The sequence below is a fragment of the Mus pahari genome, chromosome 1 (genome assembly GCF_900095145.1).
Source record: "Mus pahari chromosome 1, PAHARI_EIJ_v1.1, whole genome shotgun sequence".
Taxonomy (NCBI): Eukaryota; Metazoa; Chordata; class Mammalia; order Rodentia; family Muridae; genus Mus; species Mus pahari.
In genome coordinates, this window is record NC_034590.1 from 68,301,437 (window position 1) to 68,312,282 (window position 10,846).

Below are 10,846 nucleotides of genomic sequence, written 5' to 3' on the forward strand. Positions count from 1 at the left end.
TATTATTGTAGTCTGCAGAATCTAGTGTGCCCACAAACCAGGAGTTAAAGCAGTCTGTGATCACACACACACACACACAAACACAGACACACATACACACAACAGGGGAGAGAAAGAAGAGAGAGAGAGAGAGAGAGAGAGAGAGAGAGAGAGAGAGAAGAGAGAGAGAGGGGATAGATAGGGGGTAGTGATATTTGGATTACAACAAGGAATGAGTAGTGAACTGGGTCTAATAAGACAATGGGCAAGGCCACAAATGATGGTTTTGAGTTTGACTTAGGAGGGACACACAACCAAACCAACGTTCTCCAAAGCAGTCAGGTAGATATGCTGCATATTCAATAGCTGATATGCACAGGTTAAGGTCTGACACAAGAGACAGTATGACAAGAAGCTGAGATCAGCATCATCTAAGGGGCAATGCTAGGAATGTAAGGGTCTTTGAGGAACTTTGGACCACTTCTGCTATGTCTATAACTTGGGTTTAAAGAGTGGGGTGTATACCTTCTGTATTTTGATCCTATCTGATAGGAGGCTATGATGAATGCCCCGCATTGGTAAAGATTACTAGTAACCTCTGTCTCCCATCTGGGGTGGCATGGGTCATTAATTAGACTATAAAAGGGGTTTTTTGCATCATTTGTTCAGTGACAGAAGCTGGCATCATTGAAAACTGAGCATGCCAATTTTGGCCATTTAAACTGTGCTGAGGCCAAGCTGTTTGTGATAACAGAGTGAGGCTTTCATAAAATCCGGGTCCATGAAGGAAGAGGGAAAGGGTAGCAAAACAAACTGCTGAAATGTTTCTATGAGCTCCAAACAGGAGCTGAGAGACAAAGCAGCCCAGGATGGCGTGGAGAAACTGTGAGATTTCCAAGATGGGAGAGACAGGGTCACAGAGGCCCAGAAGTGCTTAAGGAAGCTGTGGGGCTTAGCAGGCAGCTCCCGAGGGGAGGGTTCCAATTGAGAGAGAGGAGCAAGTGTCTTAATAACTGGAGAGTTGCCCAAATTGTGGGGCCCTGGAGAGTGCAGCAGGCTCCAGGAGCCAGAGAAAGGCTCCTTACAAAATAGGCAAGAAGAGACAGATGAGCAGAACAGGTGGACGGAGGAAGCTGCTAAGGAGGTAGTCTCTAGAATTTGGAACCAAATATGATAGGTGGACGAAGCCAGCAGAAACAAATGATCTGAGCCGACTTTAAGAGAGTCAAATGAGTAACAAGTCACTTTGAAATGTTGAGACATGAGCATGGCCAAAAGTGTCGCACCCTCTCCCATTGGTACCCGAAGAGAGAGCACTCTGGAAGGAGGTGGTGTTTGAGGATCCTTGCCTTGTATGCTAGAGATGGGATAGGAGGCGAAAAGAGAAGACTGTAGTGGGTGACCTGAACGTTAACGTGGTGGTTTGAATAGGTATGGCCCCTTTAGACTCATATGTTTGAATGCTTGGCTCAAAGGGATTGGCACTATTAGGGGGAGAGGCCTCATCATAGTAGGTGTGGCCTTGCTGAAGGAGGTATGGCAGTGTGGAGACAGGCTTTGAGATCTTATATATGCTCAAGTTACACCCAGTGTTCTACACAGCCTCCTTCTGCTGACTGCAGATCAAGATGTAAAACTCTCGGCTCCTCCAGCACCATGTCTGCCATGCTTCTCACCATGATGACAATGGACTGAACCTCTGAGACCGTAAGGCAGTCCCACTTAAATGATTTCTTTTGTAAGAGTTGGCATGATCATTGTGTCTCTTCACAGCAATGGAAACCCTAAGACAGTTAACCTTTTTTTGATTTGCATATATAAAGTTCACTGTGCAGACAAGGAACCCAATCCTTGGATAGAATAGTCCAATTTTTTGATAAGTATGCAATGGGAACCAAAGAAGGTCCCAGGTAACCCTAGAGACATGGAGAGAGAAGAGATGAGTTAATTCTGGAAGATGGAGGAGGACCTGTTGAAGCATGAGAGTTCTCTGAGGGGAAGGTGGGGAGCAGAGAATCGGGGTCAGATTCTATGGGGTGAAGGGGGACCACTGCTGAGTTGAGAAGTCAGAGATCTTGAACCAAGTGGGAGCATCCACTGGGTTTTTTCTTAACCATTGAGCGTGAGGTTATTAAAGTCAGAATGAGTTGGGCGCAGAAGATTCTTTTTAAGATGTCAGAGAGAAGAGGCTTAATTCCCCTGAGACTGTGGAGAGAGTACTGAGCCAGCGTGATGTATTTGGTGGGGTTTGGTGAGGCTGGTAAAGCTGCCCCCCTACACTTACAACAGGGGACCAAAAAGGTGTAGGTTCCTAGAATTTCATTAGGACTAAGTAGATGGCTCCAGTGTCCAGAAGGAAGGATATGACATGTAAAATAATGGCTAGCACAGGCTTGCCTTACACTTGCTATCAAGCTTAGGCTAGCCCATAGGAGATCTTTGCATTTCAGTCTCTCTGGGGTTGGGAGTACGGGTGCAAACCCACCAGCCAGTGGTTCACAGCTTCTACCAACTTGGATCAGATAGAACATTCAAATATCGGAATGATAAAAACAGCTAATATTTACTCAATGTACCGTTTGCTAATTATTTTCTTTGACACATTGTATGCTCTGTTGTCTCTGAAGCCTGAGATTCCTTCTCTTTCTCTGGAAAATGTACTTTTTAGAAGTTAGATGAAAAATCCTCCTGAGGAAAGTTGGCCCTTTTGAACCACATTCCTTTATCCAGCACTTTGGTTGCTCTGTAACAAGCCATTTAGGTATCTGTCTTTGTAAGCCTCTTGAGGTGCATGAAGGGTCAGGCCTGCCCCCACCCCCAGGGACCTTCAACCACCAGGCTCCACCCACAGAACACCTAACAGCCAGCCCCAGCCCCAACTCTCTAGAGTTAAAAAAAATTTTAATTAAATAAAAAAAAGCTCTAGTTTTGAAATTCCACCAATCCTCACCCTGGAAAGCACCCCCCCCCCCAGAATTCTATATAAACCCTGTTTCTTCTCAGTCCTCTGCTGTTTTTTGTCAAGCATCAAGCACTGGCAGTCAGCCTTCTGGGATTTTCCCTGCCAACAAATCTTGTGTGACGTTTGTTGTGCGGTGTGACTTTGTGGTATTCCTTGGCTCCTAACTGCCAGGACACCTTTCCATCTGAGCTGTAACACAGTCTTCCCACATAGACTATAGGATAAAGATAATCTATGTGTTTTGGGTCCTCCGTACCTATCAACTTCTTGTTTCCTCCTCTAAATGTCCCATGTTAACTTTTTTTTTTTTTTTGGTTAAAGAGGTAAAGAACAGGCATCTTTGCTCGTGAGCTGTAAAACTGGAGAGCACCATATATCTCCGATACAGGGTGTTCTTGTTTCATTCCATCGTAGGCATGTTTTTGTTAGGTTAGGGATTATCAGTATGTTTGTCTTGGAGGTCACTCGTTACCAAGTGCCAGAGCCTTAAAGGAGTGTTGTGTTAGAATCTGACCTCCCAATTTCTGCCTTCACTATTTACTTTAATATGGGTTAAATAATAACAGGAATTCCATTCTTATTCCTTTCTTCATTATTAACCTTAATAAGGGTTAAATAATAACAGGAACTCCATTCTACTCATTGTTCAGGTTCTAGACTTATTTCCAGGGTCTTGATATTTGTACTTGTATTTTTTTTTTTTAGGCAAAATGAGATTTATCTTTCTATTATGTAGACTGTTTTCGAAAGAAAGACTACAAAGACCTTCTGAGAACCAGGCTGACTTAACTTGAAAAACAAGGCTTTCTGAAACCTACCAACTACAATGAAGTTAAAAACCTGCAACTGAGTTTATGCTAAATGCTAATCATAATAAAGTGCCACTTTTATTAAGCTTTGCTAGCTTGCCAAAGTCATAAAGGACCTGTGTAAGAATTCCGACTTTCATGACACCTCATCCTCCTACTGGGGAGGGGGTGGTGGTGGTCTGTGATGGTAACATTTTTGCCTTTCACTATCTCAGTGTTGGCTCCAGGTTTTTGACACCACAGCACGTGGCTTCATCCTCAGTCTTTCATTAGTCCATTCACCAGAGATTCGTGGAACACATTGCCAGTTCTGATAGAGACTTGGCTCCCGGGTGGACCATCAGCATTCTTAAATCTTCAGACTTGCAGAGTAGTACCATTCAGAAAAATGATCTTATACCTTTCATTGATTCGACAGGCAGAATTTTTGCTTTCTTTTCTTTATCTTTCTTTTTCTTCCTCTTCTTTGTTGATGGATAACTTTTGAATTACTTGAACAAAGAAAAACGAACTTCGGGGAGGAGCTGGAACTAAAGCAACACTCACTCTAAGATTCTAGCAGGGAATCTCCACGGTACCCCCAGGACACAGCTCCGGGTTTTGCCTCCAACTCCTACCAAAAGCGTTTACTCCACCCAGCTTCCAGGACGCGCTCTAAGTTCCGGCTCCCAGCAGTAGCGGCAGCCAATCGCCTCACTGGGCCGTCGAGCTTCAGGAAGCGGCCTCTCTAGCCAGCAGGCCCACTGCATTGTGGGATTGCGGCGGAATCGGTGCTGTAGAAAGGCTTCCCTCCGCCTTCTCAGCAAGTACAGAAGCCGGGAAGGTCCGGTGCAGCCATGGCGGCGCACCTGAAAAAGCGGGTGTATGAGGAGTTCACTAAAGTGGTTCAGGTAAGTTTTGGCAGAAAAAAATCATGGATCGGTCTGCGCGGGAGGGTTGTCCGCAGCCAGGCTGTTCTCCAGATCGGCGCCTAAGCTTGTGTGTAGCTGGTGTAGGTTTAGGTTCCTAGGCTGCACGTCAGGCAGGGGGCGTGTTAGGTCGAGGCCACTGTTCTCGCGTGTACTCTGACGTTGGTTTTGTTGTTGTTGTTGTTTGTTTGTTTTGTTTTGTTTTTAAAGTTCTGGGACTAGAATTCGGGGTCTTAAGCATGCTAAGTTATCACTCTACCCCCAGCCCACTTGAAAAAGGCAAAACAAAATCATTAGGACAAAGTGCTGTATCGTTTTAAAAACTGTCAGGTATCTTGTGTTAATGTCTCACAACTCAGTTGTGCCAGATCGGGTGAGATTTGCATCCTCCTGTCCCCAGTTGGTGGCAGAACTCCTCTTAACTCGTGTACCGCCCAACTTTGAGAGACAAGTTGAGTTGTCTCTCAACCCCAAGGGGCTGACCAAAGGTCTGTAGAATAAAAGGCTCAGACAAAGCAGGCAAGAGTCACAGGACAGCAATCCTAGCATCCTCTCTCTTTTAAACATAGGTGGACCAAGCAAGCCCCTGTCAGAACTGCCAGTGTGCTCCATCTCTGTAGAAGCGATGTATTCTGCTTCTTAAGTTTTCATATGTATACAGATACATACAAAATATGTGTCTTGAGGAATACTTAAATGTTTTATTTTTTGTAATAGGGGAGATTGAACCTAGGGCCTTATGCATGCTGAGCTGTGCACTACCACCGAGCTGTTACAGACCCAACTCATTTAGGGAGTTTGTTAAGATGCAGAGTTTGTTCAATAGGTTGGTGGTGTGAGCCAAGATCTGCATTTTGACCAGGCCCCGGTTTATGCTCGTAGATCTCCAGCAGTCCTAGATATTTAGGCAGAGTGGTCCCATTTAGGAAAAAAAATTTTTTTTTCTTTTGAGACAGAGTCTCATGATGTAGAGCAGGCTGATCTTGAACAGGAAGGAATCTGCCTGCCTTTTCTTTCCAAGTGCAGGGATTGAAGGCATGCATCACCCTGCCTGATGGAAAATAATTCTTAAACCTTCCATTTATTCATTAATTCAACAGGGAAAAATTAAGTTTTAAAAATATTTTGAAATACTTGAGTGATTTCTGTGTACCATGTGTGGTAGGACGTGTTTGGCTGTCAGAACCCCTGCTTTTTGGGAACACGTGGTCAACTGGAGAGCCAGGGCAGGCAGTGTCTCTGTGATTGTCAGAGAGAACCACACTGGCCAGAGTCAGTTTTCCTCCATTCTCCTTAGCATTTTCTCCTTTTCCTAAAGCCCAGCTCTAACTTTCAGTGATCTCATACTGCTGTCTTGGCACGTTTGTTTATCGGCTATGGGTAAATTGGCTTTCTCTTTATTCGTCTTTCTGACAAAAGTTTACATTTTTTGTTCTTTATATTATATGCATGATATATAATATAAAGAACATGTATGTGGGCATGTATGTCAGTGTATCACATGTGCAGTGCCAGAAGAGTGCATCAGATCCCCTAGAACTGAAATTACAGCCGGTTGTGAATTACCATGTGGGTGCTAGGAATTGAACCTGCATCCTGTGCAAGAGCAAGCATTCACTCTTAGCCCCTGAGTCATCTCTGCAGGTCCAGCAAGGTCTCAGCTGGGGTGACCCACCTCAGAGGGATGGGGTGTGTGGAATTGGCACATGCCTTTAATCCCATCACTTAGGGGGCAGAGGAAGGTGGATTTCTGTGAGTTTGAGGCAAACTCCAGGACAGCAAGGACTACACAGAGAAACCTTGTCCTGGGGAAAACCAGAACAAAATAAATAAGTCAAGATCTTATACAGTCCAGGTGCAGTGGAGCTAAGGTTGAATTTTAAACCTCCTGCCTCCACTTCCTGGTTTATGCTGGGGATTGAACCTAGAGACTTGGGCACGTTAGACAAGTGAGAGAGACGAGCTACGAGTTACGTTCCCAGCAGCCCTCGTAATAACTTTGAGCATTGGCTTTAATATTTTGCTGTTCTGCCGGGCGTGGTGGCGCACGCCTTTAATCCCAGCACTCGGGAGGCAGAGGCAGGCAGACTTCTGAGTTCGAGGCCAGCCTGGTCTACAAAGTGAGTTCCAGGACAGCCAGGGCTATACAGAGGAACCCTGTCTCAAAAAATAAAAAAAAAAAAAAAAAAAATTTTACTGTTCTTTTTTTTTTAATGTTGTAAGTTCTGGACTTTTTGAATGAATCAAGAGTTAGGAAGCTTTCCTTACTGGCTTTTCAGAGCTCCCGCATCTCTGCTTTCCTTCCTGGGATTTCCTGGCTCTGCATTCCTCCCCTTCCTCCCTCTTCCTTCCCTTCCCTCTCCCCCTTTCTTCACTAAAGATATATTTTTATTTGTGTGTGTGTGTGTGTGTGTGTGTGTGTGTGTGTGTGTCTGTCTGTCTGTCTGTCTGTCTGTCTGTCTGTCTGTGTCTGTGTGAGTGTATTTCATATGTTGGCGTGCCTATGAAAGCCAGAAGAAGATGTCAGATCACCGAGCTGGACTTGGGCGTATTTGTGAGCCACCTGACCTGAGTGCTGGGACTGAATGCAGGCCTCTGAGTGAGCAGCAGGGGCTTCACCGCTAAACCAGCTCTCTCCCCCTCAACACCTTTTCCCTGTTGTAGGTAGAATAAGCTTGGCAGCTTTACACGATTTGTTTGCTTTTTTCTTTTTAAGGTAGAGGCATTCGGAGCATTCATGTTTTTACACAGTGTCACTCCTTTTTTCCCTACATTCCTTCTCTAGCATGCCATGTTTCATACATCTCTGAACTTCTATAGTTGTTTATTTTATACAAAACACTTTAGCTTTAAGACCCGATTGAAAGTTCAGCAGGTTAGTTTCTCCTGCTGCTTCCATCCACTGTGTGTGCTCAACTACGTGATCCCATCGCCCAGTGCTGCTGTCCCTGACTGACAGCGTCTGTATGTCCCTGGGAGTGTCTGTATGTCCCTGCCAATGTGTGTTCCTTGATGGCAGAAATAACAGGGCCCGGCTTCATAAGACGCTAGCTACCGACAATGGGAAAGACTACTCCCTTCTTTACATATCTCCTCTAGGGAAAAACCATTCCTCACTCTTGAGCTAGCTGCAGTCCAAGTAAATCTGTGTTTTAGAGCCTCCTGCTTCTGCCTCCCGAGTGCTGGGGTTACAGGTGTGTACCCTCAGTCATTGGAAAAACTAACTTTAAAATTTTGTGTTTTAAATTTTATATGTATAGTTATCATAGAGTGATAAAATGAAATCTTAGTACTCCTGGTGTTTTTTCTTTGTTACACAGATGAGGGGGGGGCAGGCACTGATGTGCGTTTAGTGCTTATCACAGTACAGTAAGTACAGGATGCTCTAGGTTTCTCACATATCCCCTGGGAATGGTATTGGAATGCCGTTTATAGATGAGAAGGCTTCACCTTGCTAGCAGTGTACATTTCTTTTGACTCAAAGCCACTTTTTTCATGTTATATAGTGTTCCTGATTATGATTATCCTGATAGAAAAAATTTGAGGGAAATGATTGTTACCTACACTAAAATACTATATTAGAGAGTAAAGAAAATTACTGAGTATAACTTTTATCTTAGTTACAGTTTTTTCCTCTGTCTGCCCATTGTGTCAGGACTTAAGGAACCTATAGTGGTAGGTTCCCTTCTATACAAATTTAAACATTTTTTGAAACATTTATGTATTGTGTGTGTGTGTGTGTGTGTGTGTGTGTGTGTGTGTGTAAGAGTTGGCTCTTTTTTCTACCATGTGGGTTCTGGTGATGGAACTCAGGCCATAGGCTTGGCAGCAAGCACTTTCACCTACTGGCCTCCTGATATTGTATTTCTTAAGTTCTATTAGCTAAGCATATGGGTTAGAAGGGAAAAATTATTTCCATCCAACAAACACAAGTTAAATTTACAGACTGTTTTCACATCTTACTGTCTTTACTGTCTTACAGCAGCAGCAGGAGGAAATTGCTACCAAGAAGCTCCGATTAACAAAACCAAGCAAATCTGCCGCCCTCCACATAGACCTGTGCAAGGCCACCTCCCCAGCAGATGCTCTGCAGTACCTACTCCAGTTTGCCAGGAAGCCTGTAGAGGCAGAGAGTGTGGAGGGGGTAGTCAGGATTCTCTTGGAACATTATTACAAGGTAAGAAGGCCGCGAGGACGTGGTGGGGTTGTTTGTCAGAGCCGTGCTGTGTCTGCAGAGTGGGTTAATGCTGCAGAAGCAGGAAGAGACTATGGCTACCAAGATTAGAGTGAGGCAAGTGCTGTCCTCAGGAGCTGGCAGGGTAGTAAGAGGAGACAGGTATGTAAACGACTTGCTTACGGTACTGTGAGCTGTGTGTGAGAACTTAGTATCAGCCATGTCTCCTTGCTTCGTCCACCTCTGGAATGTAGTGCCCATCATTCGGTTGTTCCTGGGTTAATTTAGGGCCCTCATGCCTACTATGATAGCCCTCTTAGTTTGTTTTTAAAGCAAAGTGGCATTTTTCTCTATAGAATGCCTTGCTGTGTAGCCCAGGATGGCGTCATATCCCCTAGAGCTGGAGTTACAAGTGGTTGTGAGCTGCAATCTAGGTGTTGGTAATCAAACCCAGGTCTTCTGAAAGAGCAGCAAGTGCTCTGAGCTGCCTAGCTATCTCTCTAGCTCCTATTTACATTCATTTTTGTAATGAGTTTGTCTTTATACCTCTCTGGCTGGTTTCAACCACTTTCTCTTTCTCTGTACTTATACATTAAGATTAATTTTACAGAAAATGATGTTCCCAAAGTAATGTATATGTTAAATGGCATAGCATGCAGGATTTTAGGTTTTCTGAACATATTTGTTTTCCTTTCCCTTGCTTTAGGCCTGGTTGTATCTGGTGCTTCCTTAGAAACTAAATGAGCTGGTGGTAGGTCATGCCTATTATACCGGAGCCGGGAAAGTTGACGCAGGGGGATTGAGAGATTGTAGTCAGCCTGAGTTGCACAGTGAGCTTCAGGCCATCTTGAACTATAATGCAGACCTGTGTCAGGAAACCAAAAACCAGGTCAGTGAGGTTGGCTCAGTCAGGTAAAGGTGCTTTCTTTGTAAAACTGACTACCTGAATTTAATTCCCAGAACCCATATAAAGAAGCTGGGTGCTGTCCAGGCAGTGGTGGTGCACACTTTTAATCTCAGCATTTAGGAGGCAGAGGCAGGCAGATCACTGAGTTTGAGAGTTTGAGGCCAGTCCAGAACAGCTACGCAGAAAAACCCTGTCTTGAAAAACTGATAGATAGATAGATAGATAGATAGATAGATAGATAGATAGATAGATAGATAGAAAAACTGATCGATAGAAAAACCTATAGATCGATCGATCGATCGATAGATAGATAGAAAGAAAGAAAACAAGCAAGCGGGAGGGAGATAGATAGATAGAGACTGGATACTGTGGCATATTGGTAATTCCAGCGTATCTATGGAGGGAAAGAAAGCAGAAGCAGAAGAATCTCCTGGAAGTTTGTATGGCACATATATGCATGCACACACACACACACACACACACACACACACACACACACAAATAATAAATGGGAAATAGAAAATAAAACCACAACCAAAAATATGTAGGTGAGGTGTGTGGGTGTGTATGGGGGGGATCATGTGTGGATGGCAGTTGATTTTCCAACCAAATTTAAATACTTTTGTCACTTTGTGACGTCAGTTTCCTGTGCCCTGTGTGTTTGATAGCTAAGAGTAGCGCATCAAATGACAGTTATTTTTGTTTTTTTGTTGTTGTTGTTTTTTCTAGGAAAATGACCCATCTGTGAGACTGAAAATCGCATCGCTCTTGGGATTATTATCAAAGACGGCAGGATTCTCTCCAGACTGCATAATGGATGACGCCATTAACATACTGCAGAATGAAAGTGAGTTGCAACTAAAAGCTGGACAGTCAGAGCACACATCTGCAGCTCTTACAGAACAGACAGGATTTACAAGGAAGCTTGATGCTGGCTGGCATTAAAAAGAACATTGTTTTTATAAGATAGAGTCTTACGCTAGCCCAGGCTGTCCTGCAACATGCTAGGTACCCAGGATGTCCTAAAACTTGAAACTGAGTCTGTCTGAGTCTTTTGGGATTATGTACATAAGCCCCTGTCTTCTTCTCCTTCTTTTTTTTTTTTTT

At 44.0% G+C, this 10,846-nt stretch overlaps 1 protein-coding gene across 1 annotated transcript in view; it reads left to right on the forward strand.

Moving 5' to 3' along the window:
* The first annotated feature begins 4,526 nt into the window (after positions 1–4,526).
* Ints4 (integrator complex subunit 4) overlaps positions 4,527–10,846 on the forward strand; it is a 62,773-nt gene continuing 56,453 nt past the window's right edge. The window contains exons 1-3 of the mRNA XM_021195227.2: positions 4,527–4,640; positions 8,641–8,835; positions 10,469–10,586. Coding sequence (XP_021050886.1) covers positions 4,587–4,640; positions 8,641–8,835; positions 10,469–10,586 — 367 coding nt within the window. The 5' untranslated portion in view covers positions 4,527–4,586. The remainder of the gene's footprint in view (positions 4,641–8,640; positions 8,836–10,468; positions 10,587–10,846) is intronic.